The sequence below is a fragment of the Ciconia boyciana genome, chromosome 4, assembly GCF_034638445.1.
Source record: "Ciconia boyciana chromosome 4, ASM3463844v1, whole genome shotgun sequence".
Taxonomy (NCBI): Eukaryota; Metazoa; Chordata; class Aves; order Ciconiiformes; family Ciconiidae; genus Ciconia; species Ciconia boyciana.
Window position 1 is genome coordinate 91,935,128 of NC_132937.1, and position 13,043 is coordinate 91,948,170.

Sequence of the window (13,043 nt, forward strand, 5' to 3'; positions counted from 1 at the left end):
TTATCACTGTATGTTATCCATGATCCAAATAAGAAATAATAAAATGAACAGAAAATAGAAGTAAAGCAGAATCTTTACTTCCAGCATTCAGATGTCTCCTCTGCTTCTTTCTCCTTTTCTTTGCTACTTTGGCTTTCTGCTAGGTTCAGAACTGCCCAGCAGTCTGCTCCTGTTCTTGGCTTTTGGCATCACCAATTGTTGTATTGCCGAGTCAAATCTTAAGGTTTTTGTTCACTAGCAGTTTTGAAGCTGATAAGTATACATGTGATTTTACAGGACACACTGGTGAAGAGGTTAAGTGCAATTTTCTGAGCCTTTCTCAGTGGTCACCTGTCTTTAATGACAGGCTTGATTAAATTTCCATTTGCTTCAAATGCAGTACAGTTAGGACGAGGAAGAAAATCCTGCCCTTCATTTATGGTGTCCATATTACTCGTCTGAAAAGACAGATTTGAGACCAGACAGGGAGCTGAGCCAAGTAAGCTTCCTATAAAATTTTTACCTTATTCATTTCAGAGCTTGGGATAGTAAATCACTATCATTATCTGTTATTATCAGTTTTGTTGTGGCCAGCTGGAACTGTTCAGTAAATCTTACCTTCCTATTCTCAGCCATAAAGGAAAGCAGGGTGACAGCATATGTTGCCCAGTGAATAACATAAAGGCAAAGTCCACTCTTCAAGATTTTTCAACTTCAGTTGCTCATCCACTTGCACATTAATTTTGCATAGGTAAACCAACAGTCTGGTTGTTTTATTGCTGAGTAGACAGCAGTAGAAATATGAGTTGTCTGTATGGGACTGTGAGGTCCTTTCCAGCCCTCCATTGTCCATCATGTGTCTTGGAAGGGCTGATTTCCAAACCTGCCTTTCCCACACTGGAAATTTTTCCCTGCAGATTCCTTGCAGTGTGTTTGCAGCCTTTGGCCTAAGCAGTTTCCATCAGCACATACTGTTTAAGTGAGATCTTTGAAATGGCCTCAGAATAAACAGAGGAGGTTGCTCTCTCCTCCAGCTAAGCTGACTCTACTAGAGTCTGGTCCGCCTCACTGGAGTTCAGGGTAGGGGGAATGTGAGAATAATTCAGTCTGAGGTTCATGGTGTACCTTCCTTTCTCACAAAGACAGACAATACAGCATATTATTCTTGGTAGTTGTTTTCATCCACTGGAGACTTGACAGAAGCCCGTCACCCTTCTGAGAAAGGCAGTTTCCCAACTGTTCGGCATAAACTGGGCACACCTGTGCTTTCCAACCAGCTAGCTGTGCCCTGAAGCCATGCTGCATGTATTGTATGGGTGTGCTGGCTGTGCTGAGATGTACACAGCCCACTGGGCTGCTCATCTTTGCTCTTCATAATTCATTTTTTCATGCTGCTGAAGGAAACATTCCTTTCTCCCTGCCAGGGAATTACTGGAATGACCCTCCAGCACAGAAGAGCCAAGGAGTAGGAAGTAGTCTCAGTAGCGTAATTACTAACATGTTCTCTTAATTGAATAACCATGTTTTCTCCATAGACCGCTTCCCTCTCTGATAACTTAAAAGAGGAGGAAATCCTTAATTATCCCTTTACTGCGCATTTATCCTCCTCAGGGCACATACGTTTTTTTCGGCAGTTCCATGGCTGAAATATGACTGTGTCTGCCCTGATAGGGAGAAACGTAATGGGGAGTACTGTGCCAATAATACACCTTAGTCCCAGTCACCTTCTGCAACTATGTTTCCTTTCTGTTTCTGGAGTTATAGTGAACAAAGGAATGCAGAGTGAATCCAAAGCCCTGGTCATTCATTTGCAGTTTTAAAACACTTTCATGTAACAGAAATCTCCCTGAGCATCCAATGGAATTAGACAGCCTTATTTTTTACAAATATTGGGGTCAGGACATCTGAACTTCTTCCAAGGGACCACTGTGGAATATTTATGTGACATACCATCACTAAGGGTCTGTCTATTCTTACTATTGCATATAGTTTACACTGGTGTCTGCATAGCTTAAAAGTGCTGTGCCATCTGGGGTTGTAGCCCCAGGTTCCTTCTATTGGTGGCCAGACAGAAATATAATAATGTTACTATGTTTAATAGATTCTGAGTCACAGTGAAGAAGTAGAAATATTTTTACCTTATTGAAATTTTTTTTTTTTTACATTAAAATACAATACTGAAACAGCCTAAGGATTCCCATTGGCATTTCAGTTCCTTGTAGTAAGAATGCAAAAGAAACCCCTAGTGGTGCCATTAAAGGAGTTCTGTTTTAAATGGAAAACTTTTCCATCAAAGATATTTGACCAGGTCTGCTCTCAAGATAGTAATCTGCTGTTGACCTAACAGTGTGTTCCTTTCTTTCTCCTATCCTTAGTTTGCCTATATAATTCCTGTTTCAGTACATAGTTAGTCATGGCCCTGTCGTGCTTTGGTTGAAGTCAATGCCAATACTGCTGTTAGTATTGGTGTGGGTAGGCCTTGCCTGCAGTGTTTTGAAGAGCCTAGTGCATCGAATTCACTAAACTCTGTCTTGGAAACAGCAAATTGCTTTGTTAAACTGCTCCTTTTTGTGTTTCTGTTCCCTAAACGTGGTGCAGTGCTAGCAGAGTTTGTGGGATGCAGATCTTCAACATTAAGTTCCTTTTGGCTCCTATTTGACATTTTTCTGTAAATATGTCAAGTTTTCTCTTCAGGTTGCATTCTCATATCTGCCTTTTTCTGTGACATAAATACATTTCTTTTTTCACGCTAACAAACGTAACTGTGTTTCAAGAACTATGCTTTATTCTTTGCTTATATGAGAAGTATTCCTTCAGGTATTGCCTCAGTTCATGCCTGTCCACAGCTAGCTGGCTTATAAGTACAGAATAACAAGTAGTTCAGCCAGAAGCCTCTTGTGCTAGAAAGGATGAACATTGCTTATTCAATGATTTGTTCTAGTGTTGCATGCAGACATGGAAGGAATATTTTTTTACATTCTTTTCCTACATGATCCTTAAACAGCACCTAATCAACTGTTTTAAATCCATAGGTAAAATCTCTGGCTACATCCTGTCCAGAAGAACTCCAGAAAGGAAATGTACTAGCCTGGCCAGATTTCCTGCCAGGAGTTGTTGGAAGAGTGAAGATAGATTACAAGAGTATATTTTGTGCTGGTTAGAACTTTATTTCCTAGAACCCTTTTTTCCTGAACAATATAAGGCTCTTTTATGAGATCAAATATGCTAGCTTGCAGCCTTTGCCTTACTAACCTTGAATAAATTATTTTGATAATATGACAGTTAGAACATTCAGTCCTTCATTCCTCAAATTCCAGGGTTTTGTAACAAAAGTTCATTGGAATCTCTAACAGAGATTTATTGCTTCCTGAATTGAGATGGGGAAAGAGTGAAGATGGTGTTGGGTCAGAAATAAGTTTTTCTTGTCTTTTATTCTAAAAATAATTGGATGGTATTAAAATACCTACTGCCTCTTCACCTCTTTTCCTACAGATTCGTTTTCTGATGTTATATGTTGATGATTCTCAAAACCATTTGAACCCGAGCAGGATGTAGCATACATAACACTTCCCAAAGCTTTCTCCTGGATAAACTTATACAGGATCAAACAATCAGATAACAAATTTATTCGTTTCAGCACATAGCTGTATCTCTTACTGTATGCATATATTTTGTCCACAGACTGTCCGTCTTTGCAAGGATCCGTACCACATCTGCGGGCCTCTTCTGCCGATTTAAAGCCAGGGTCAAAAGTGAGCCTTTCCTGTGACCCAGGCTTCCAGATAGTGGGAAACTCTGTTCAACACTGCCTTAACCTGGGACAGTGGACACGGCCTTTTCCCCGCTGTGAAAGTGAGTTGTCTCAGTGGGCTGGCAGGATTAGGAAACCCTAGGTTTTATTTGGACTTTATCACTATTCATGGCCTGTTTATCCCTTCAGCTATGATGCAATTGAATCCATCCATGTTACAGCATATACATATATGCTTAAAACTGAACTCATGTTTTACTGAGCAGGAACTACACCACGATCGAATTCTGCCACCTTTTTCAGTCAGTTTCTAACACCCATGGCAGAAATGAGTCTATTTGGATCAGCAAACTGATACTCTGAACTTACCTCCACAGTGGCACCAGGAATGTGGAAGATGCACAGGAAATGCTAGAATATGTCTGTGATTTTTAAGTGTCACTGAGAACATCTGGTTTGAAGTAAAAGCCTTGGCATTAGTGTGTTATAGAATAGTTTCTTTAAAGGCAGCAGATATTTCTGTCAGGACCTAGAAACGCTCCAAGACTTACAGGATTTCTTCTAAGAAACTGGCTGTATACATTCATGTTGCCGAGGTTCTTTGATTCCTGCTTTCCTGCTCCTGCCTTCTCATTTCCTTTGGTTCTCCTCTGCTGTGACTGCACATGTGACTGCAGTTGCCTGTGTTGAAGCTGACTATATTTTTCATTTCAGCAGAACAGTAAATTAGCTCCAGAAATAGGTATTGCATGATCCCAAAATTGATCACTAGTTTGGGGAAAATCATCAAATTTGTTAAAAATACCTTAAAAATAGCTTGATCTAGATTTGATGCGATGTTTGTGTCTTCCTCTTTATTCAGTTGTTCGTAGCACAAATCCAGGATCTGTCTCCTCTTCTGCCTAAAGAATAGCGTGCATGTGATCATTTAGCCAAAAGCAAGTCCTGCTGGGCAGACTGTAAGTTCACTGGCAGAGACAGCTTTGCTCCTTCTTGGTGTGTTATCAGTGACAAGCCACCAGAATGCTCTTAGTGTTGTCATCTGATTTCTCTGTATTGGGGCAGGCAGTTTTACCTGTTGAGCACAGAGCTCAGACAGAACAGGGTTGACCTGCCACAAACGTGCTGAATGAATGAGGGCCAGACTCGCCACTGGCCTTTCTTAGCCTGTTCCACAAGTACCTGATGAATGAAAGCAGGTTGAAGATAGCTATTTCCTGCATAAAGAACTACAGGGTTTATAGTGGAAGGTGTGGTACAGAAAAGGTTCTACTGACTGAATTGTAATCACTTATTTTAATCTCTGCCTTCACCCACCAGGATCCGTTTCCTCTTCCTGCTACCAAAGACTCCCAAAACCACAGGTCTCCATCCCCTGACAGCCTGCCTTTGTTATTAGGCTCTTCAGTTCTATCCCTCTGCAGCAGGTTCTTGGCTTCCATTACCACGGGCTCTAAACGCTTCACAATGTCCTACTGTGTGATCCTTGCACACAGCTGGGGAGCAAGGAGTTGCTACAGTCCATGTAGTTACAAAGATAGGCTGGGTAGCTGTTGGAATAAGTTCATGTCATCTTGATTGAAATGAAGATGCACAGAAGCAGCTCTGCTAGAATAAATAGCAACTTCTGGCAGGCAGGTACAGTGATGCCTTCTGCTGGCGCAGCAGGGATCAGAAGGGCCTATTTAATATAGTCAAAGTCAAAGTGATGCCCAGGGTTGTATGTGAGGTCAGTTCCAATCTCTCTATTGCTCATGCACTCTCTGGTCTCAGACCAGTACTGTAAGCTCTTAGCAGTAATCTGTTAGCTGGTTTTGCAGTGTTCAAACACAGAAACATTGAGCTTCTTTTTCAGTGAAGGGAAATAACAGGATCCTCCATGGAGGCAAACTTACTTTTCCTTTTTCCTCAAAACTCACCAAGGATCATTGATTATCAGTGAAAGTGTCCTCTGACTGAAGGGCATCTGCTCAGATCTTAGTCACAGATGTCTCCTCCAAAGCTAGCAGAATAGCAGGAGCTGGAGAGTCCTGCTTAGTCTCTGATTGACAAATGCCCACAAAACAAGACCCTCCACCAGACCTGGAATCAATTAGCTACCTCAGAAAAGGTCTGGACTGTCTTGCGGACAGGATTCCACAGTTGCAGAGAAAAAATCTCCAGTGGTGGCTCTCATGTGGAATTATTCTGAAGTTGATCTGTGTCTGCTCTGCTAATGTCTGTGCCCTCTTTTCACTCATGTTGCAGGAATCAGCTGTGGAGTGCCTCCACCTTTAGAAAATGGATTTTATTCAGCTGAGGACTTTTTTGCTGGCAGTACTGTTACCTATCACTGCAACAATGGCTACTATTTGTTGGGCGACTCCAGGATGTTGTGCCTGGACAACGGGAGCTGGAACAGCATTTCACCGTCTTGCCTTGGTGAGATGTGCCATACATGTGGCTGCATGGGCTGGTGGTCTTGCACTTCTTCTGTGCCCTTGGGTTTGGGTGAGATTTCATTCTGAAGTTGTGAAGGCTGACCAGAGTCTCAGAAATCACACTCCAAAATATTCACATTTCTGAAATACCATGCTCAGCATTATGTGAAACCAAAACTACATTCTGGCACCTTTCTCTGTCAGTCCGCTCATATGCCCCACATGCTACATAATAAGCCTGCACTGCACTCCCAACCTCTCTCCTTTCAGGTTCTTTTAGCCATGGAGTCCTTGCATTCTCTGCTTCTAAGCTGTACATTTCCCTGTGCTTCAGCACGCTGTCAGTGTGCCATACTCTCTGACCAGGTTCTTTTACATGTTCAACACGTGGAGGTTGTAATGTTCAATATCAAATTTACTTATTTGAAGATAGCTGATGCTGCACAGGATTTCTGATTTAGCAGAGTGATACAAAATATACTGCATAACACAATACAAATAAGTGCAAGTTACACTTAGCAAAATACAGCAATTGCAATAGACAGTTCAATCATAATACCAGTGTGTTTCCCATTACCAGTCTCTATAATGTGCTCACTGTCATGACACGGGGCATCCCCAGTAGCCAGGAATGAATACGTGGGTTGAAGCCAGCTCAAGCCCATTGCTAGTTGTCTGGGTTTTATACTCTGTGTTGGCCTGAGCCACATATACAATTCACCCCCCATGCTGGTCTGGCTAACTCAGGGAGACATTCGCACTCTTTTAATGAACTCAGAGAGAAGCATTTACACCACCAGTTGGTCCACTCAACTGTTGATAGCTGTTTACCTAAAACAAAGGCCACCTTCCTGTCGCCTTGTGTTGAGTCAGCTTCTTTGCAGCAGCAGTGGTCAGTCATACCCTGCATTATCCGCTGAACTTCAAGGGCAGATCACCTTTGCCCGTCTCCTCTGAGCCTTCTTCCATTGTAGGGGTTTATTGGTCAAGTCACACACGCCTGTCAGGAAGCAGCTGCAGCATTGAGAAGGCTGGGAGTGCACTTACGGACACAGTTCACATAGTCGCCATACCATAAGTGGAAGTGATCGTGCCCCTGTACTCGGCACTAGTGAGGCTGCACCTTGAATCCTGTGTTCAGTTTTGGGCCCCTTGCTACAAGAGAGACATTGAGGGGCTGGAGCGTGTCCAGAGAAGGGCAACAAAGCTGGGGAAGGGTCTGGAGCACAAGTCTGATGAGGAGCGGCTGAGGGAACTGGGATTGTTTAGCCTGGAGAAAAGGAAGCTCAAGGGTGACCTTATCACTCTACAACTACCTGAAAGGAGGTTGTAGAGAGGTGGGGGTCGGTCTCTTCTCCCAGGTAACAAGTGATAGGACAAGAGGAAATGGCCTCAAGTTGTGCCAGGGGAGGTTTAGACTGGATATTAGGAACTTTTACTTCACTGGAGGGGTTATCAAGCACTGGAACAGGCTGCACAGGGAAGTGGTGGAGTCGCCATCCCTGAAGGTATTTAAAAGACGTTTGGATGAGGTGCTTAGGGACATGGTATAGTGGTGGTCTTGGTAGTGTTAGGTTTACAGTTGGACTTGATGATCTTAAAGGTCTTTTCCAACCTATACGATTCTGTGATTCTGTGATAACTTACTTCCTGGTCATCTGGGTGCGATGTATGAGATTGCAGCTGCAGGAGCTGAGACAGACCAGCATTGTAGTGCATACGGGCGACGGGGTGTGACTGTTCTTGTAGGGCCATGTCTCCGACACATCCCTGCTGGAATCCACTAGCTAGCTGTACTTGGATTGCTGCTGTCTTAGTCATGCCTAACATGGGAGTTGCGGGGTAACAACCTGGGAAGATTTGTGTTTGATTTGACTCTTAATTTTATGTAGGTATAGCACATATTTTTTTCAGTCAAGACCAGCAAAAGAAAAGGCAACAGTCTTTTAGTTCGGCCAAAATTCACTTTGGAGTAGGATCCATCTGGTTTCATAGCATCCTGTCTACCAGGACTCCTTCAGAACCTCCAAACAGACCATCCAGTCTGTTGTTCCTCTCTTTGCTTTTCTGCTTGGCACTTTATACCAAGGCCTAAAGATGAGCAGGCTCAGAGCAGATGCTGCAAGGGTGTCCAAATATTTCAACATCTGTGTAGTAGGAAGCATTATGTTAAGAAGGAAGAGCCCTGTGCTCCACCTTCGTGCCCTACGTTCCAGCTTGCCTTGTCTCTCATAAAGCATAGCAGCCGAAGGGGAAAATGAAAACAAGAGTGGCTTTGGCACCCTGACCCACCCTTTACCTTTCTGATTCATGCTCCAGGCAGGTGCTAACAAAGCCTGGTACACCTATGCCCTGGGGCATTCCTTTTGCTCTGTTATGGATCTGATTCATACTCTTCCTTGCCTTACAAGATTTTACAGTAGGAGCAGTCATTCCAGTTCTGCTCTGGTAGCACTTTGCATTCTCCAGATGCTTGTGTAATTGGCAACTGTTTTGATTTTAATGTGCAGTTTTCATCCTGCATGTCAGAAAGAAACTCCTTTTCTTTTCAGAACATTTTTGGGTTCTTTTCATGCTGGCCAGACTCATTCAGCAGTGAAGAATAAACACAGCAATTCAGTAATTTTTTTTTACCTGTTGCTTTTTTAACCAAGTTGCTTTTTTGCCTGGAAATGGGCAAAAAACTCCAGCTATATGTCTGCATGGCATACCTAGTTCAACAGCTGTACTGTAGTAGGGTCTTTAAATGAAGAATTGCTCTATCTATCTCTAAAGCAATGGATGTCGTCTATCTGGACTTCTGTAAAGCCTTTGACACGGTCCCCCACAACATCCTTCTCTCTAAATTGGAGAGATACGGATTTGACAGGTAGAGTGTTCAGTGGATAAAGAATTGGTTGGATGGTCACATCCAGAGGGTAGTGGTCAACAGCTCAATGTCCAGATGGAGATCAGTGATGAGTGGTGTCCCTCGGGGGTCCGGACTGGGACCAGTGCTGTTCAATACTTTCATCAATGACATTGACAGTGAGATCGAGTGCACTCTCAGCAAGTTTGCAGATGACACCAAGCTGAGTGGTGCAGTTGACACGCCAGAAGGACAGGATGTCATCTAGAAGGACCTGGACAAGCTGGAGAAGTGGGCCTGTGTGAACCTCATGAGGTTCAAGAGGGCCAAGTGCAGGGTCCTACACCTGGTTTGGGGCAATCCTGGGTTCAAATACAGGCTGGGGGACAATGGGATGGAGAGCAGCCCTGCGGAAAAGGACTTGGGGGTACTGATGGATGAAAAGCTGGACTTGAGCCGACAATGTGCGCTTGCAGCCCAGAAGGCCAACCATATCCTGGGCTGTATCAAAAGAAGCGTGGCCAGCAGGTCGGGGGAGGTGATTCTGCCCCTCTACTCTGCTCTGGTGAGACCTCACCTGGAGTACTGCGTCCAGCTCTGGAGCCCTCAGCACAAGAAGGACATGGAGCTGTTGGAGCGAGTCCAGAGGAGGGCCACGAAAATGATGCGAGGGCTGGAGCACCACTCCTGTGAGGACAGGCTGAGAGAGTGGGGCTTGTTCAGCCTGGAGAAGAGAAGGCTGGGGGGAGACCTTATAGCAGCCTTCCAGTACTTAAAGGAGGCCTGTAGGAAAGGTGGGGACAGACGTTTTAGCAAGGCCTGTTGTGACAGGACAAGGAGCAAGGGTTTTAAACTAAGGGAGGGCAGATTTAGACTGGATTTAAGGAAGAAATTTTTTACAATGAGGGTGGTGAGGCAATGGAACAGGTTGCCCAGAGAGGTAGTGGAGGCCCCATCCCTGGAAACGTTCAAGGTCATGTTGGATGGGGCTCTGAGCAACCTGATGTAGTTAAAGATGTCCCTGCTCTTGCAGGGAGGTTGGACTGGCTGACCTGTAAAGGTCCCTTCCAATCCAAAGCATTCTATGATTCTATGATTTTATGTTCTGAGTGTTTCCCCTCTTGGCTGTTTTCCTGTCTTACAGGTGGGAAGTTTGAGATACAGAGGATTTCCCAAGCAAGTGTTTAATGTAGAAGTCCTCCCTCATAGTGTCTGTCCAAACTACTAGCACATAGAATCATAGAATCATTTAGGTTGGAAAAGGCCTTTTAAGATCATCAAGTCTAACCATTAACCTAACACTGCCAAGTCCACCACTAAACCATCTCCCTAAGCACCACATCTACATGTCTTTTAAATACCCCCAGGGATGGTGACTCCACCACTTCCCTGGGCAGCCTGTTCCAGTGCTTGACAACCCTTTCCATGAAGAAATTTTTCCTAATATCCAATCTAAATCTCCCCTGGCGCAACTTGAGGCCATTTCCTCTTGTCCTATCGCTCGTCACTTGGGCCCAGCACCCACCTCTCTACACCCTCCTTTCAGGTAGTTGTAGAGAGCAATAAGGTCTCCCCTCAGCCTCCTTTTCTCCAGGCTAAACAACCCCAGCTCCCTCAGCCGCTCCTCATCAGACTTGTGCTCCAGACCCTTCCCCAGCTTCGTTGCCCTTCTCTGGACACGCTCCAGCACCTCAATGTCTCTCTTGTAGGGAGGGGCCCAAAACTGAACACAGTATTTGAGGTGCAGCCTCACCAGTGCCAAGTCCGGTGGAACAGTTACTTCCCTAGTCCTGCTGGCCACACTATTTCTGATACAAGCCAGGATGCCATTGGCCTTCTTGGCCACCTGGGCACACTACGGGCTCATATTCAGCTGGCTGTCAACCCACACCCCCAGGTCCTTCTCTGCTGGGCAGCTTTCCAGCCACTCTTCCCCAAGCCTGTAGCATTGCATGGGGTTTTTGAGGGCCAAGTGCAGGACCTTGCACTTAGCCTTGTTGAACCTCAGACAACTGACCTCGGCCCATTGATACAGCCTGTCCAGGTCCCTCTGCAGAGCCTTTCTACCCTCAAGCAGATCAACGCTCCCACAAAATTTGGTGTCATCTGCAAACTTACTGAGGGTGCACTCGATCCCTTCATCCAGGTCATTGATAAAAATATTAAACAGAACTGGTCCCAATACTGAGCCCTGGTAACACCACTTGTGACCGGCTGCCAACTGGAGTAAACTCCATTCACCACCACTCTTTGGGCCCAGCCATCCAGCCAGTTCTTTACCCAGCAAAGAGTACACCCGTCCAAGCCATGAGCAGCCAGTTTCTCCAGGAGAACGCTGTGGGAAACCGTGTCAAGGGCTTTACTGAAGTCTAGATAGACAACATCCACAGCCTTCCCCTCATCCACTAAGCGGGTCACTTGTCCTAGAAGGAGATCAGGTTGGTCAAGCAGGACCTGCCTTTCATGAACCCATGCTGACTGGCCCTGATCACCTGGTTGTGCTGTACGTGCCATGTGATGACACTCAAGATGATCTGCTCCATCAGCTTCCCCGGTACCGAGGTCAGGCTGACAGGCCTGTAGTTCCCTGGGTCCTCCTTCCGGCCCTTCTTGTAGATGGGCGTCACATTTGCTAATCTCCAGTCAGCTGGGACCTCCCCGGTGAGCCAGGACTGCTGGTAAATGATGGAAAGGGGCTTGGTGAGCACTTGTGCCAGCTCCCTCAGTACCCTTGGGTGGATCCCATCCGGCCCCATAGACCTGTGTGGATCTAAGTGGTGTAGCAGGTCACTAACCATTTCCCCTTGGATTATGGGGGCTTCATTCTGCTCCCCCTCCCTGTCTTCCAGCTCAGGGCGCTGGGTACCCCAAGAACAACTGGTCTTACTATAAAAGACGGAGGCAAAGAAGGCATTAAGTACCTCAGCCTTTTCCTCACCCTTTCTCACTATGTTTCCCCTCGCATCCAATAAGGGATGGAGATTCTCCTTAGCTGTCCTTTTGTTGCTAATGTATTTATAGAAACATTTTTTATTGTCTTTTATGGCAGTAGCCAGATTAAGTTCTAGTTGGGCTTTGGCCCTTCTAATTTTCTCCCTGCATAACCTCACAACATTCTTGTAGTCCTCCTGAGTTATGATGTCTGTTCTTTTACTTGGAAACTAGATACTTTTTGTGGAATTATTGACTGAAGTTTAATAGGATTTGTCTCTGATTTTCTCATGTTTCACAATATTGTATAGTAAATTATATAGAAAACATAAATATTAATTTAAATATTAAATATTTTTACTAGTGCATCAAAAATGTGATTGAAGTAAGAGTGATTTTTAATTATACTAATTAAAGTGATTCCTCTGGACAGTTAGTGAGACAGAAATTTAAAGCAGATGCTTATTACAAATACCACCCTAGAGACATCTTTTTTGTGTTTCTTTTTTGTAGATGTTGATGAATGCGCTGTTGGATCAGACTGCGATGAGCATGCATCTTGTCTCAACACAAATGGATCCTATGTTTGCACTTGCATCCCTCCTTACACAGGAGATGGTAAAAAATGTGCAGGTATGGGGAAGAAAAACATCAGGCTAGCCTTTCCAAGGTTCTGTGTAGGCCAGTATTGTGCCTGCCACTGTGGAAGACAGTTGCCAGTAATTTTATCTAGGGAGGGACAGGGCAGGCATGCTCTCATCTCCAGGTCACTCGATAAGGCTGTGATGAAGTGTCTCCTTTTGTTTCTTGAGAACTCAGCTCTCCTTAGGGAGACGGCTGTCATTGGGATTTTGCTCTGAGACATACACCCATGCAAAATCGTCTTGCACATGGAGCACATGTTCTGAAGACCTGGGAAGGCCACATGCTACAATGTGTCACTTCTCAGACAAGAGCTGTGCAGTGAAGAAATATTTGAATACAGGCATCTGAGTAGGGCTTGAGCTGCCTGTGGAAACATTAAGCAAGGTAACTTTGCATGAAGATGACAAGACATTGGCATAGGCTGGGCTAAAAGGTAGCTGAGCTGATTTCATGTTCAGGGCTGGACACG

The 13,043-nt window shown here is 44.7% G+C and overlaps 1 protein-coding gene across 2 annotated transcripts in view; it reads left to right on the top strand.

Moving 5' to 3' along the window:
• SVEP1 (sushi, von Willebrand factor type A, EGF and pentraxin domain containing 1) overlaps positions 1-13,043 on the top strand; it is a 135,039-nt gene that overhangs the window by 84,453 nt on the left and 37,543 nt on the right. For both annotated transcript variants that reach the window (XM_072860597.1, XM_072860598.1), the window contains exons 29-32: positions 3,012-3,135; positions 3,661-3,831; positions 5,978-6,151; positions 12,443-12,562. In XM_072860597.1, coding sequence (XP_072716698.1) covers positions 3,012-3,135; positions 3,661-3,831; positions 5,978-6,151; positions 12,443-12,562 — 589 coding nt within the window. The remainder of the gene's footprint in view (positions 1-3,011; positions 3,136-3,660; positions 3,832-5,977; positions 6,152-12,442; positions 12,563-13,043) is intronic.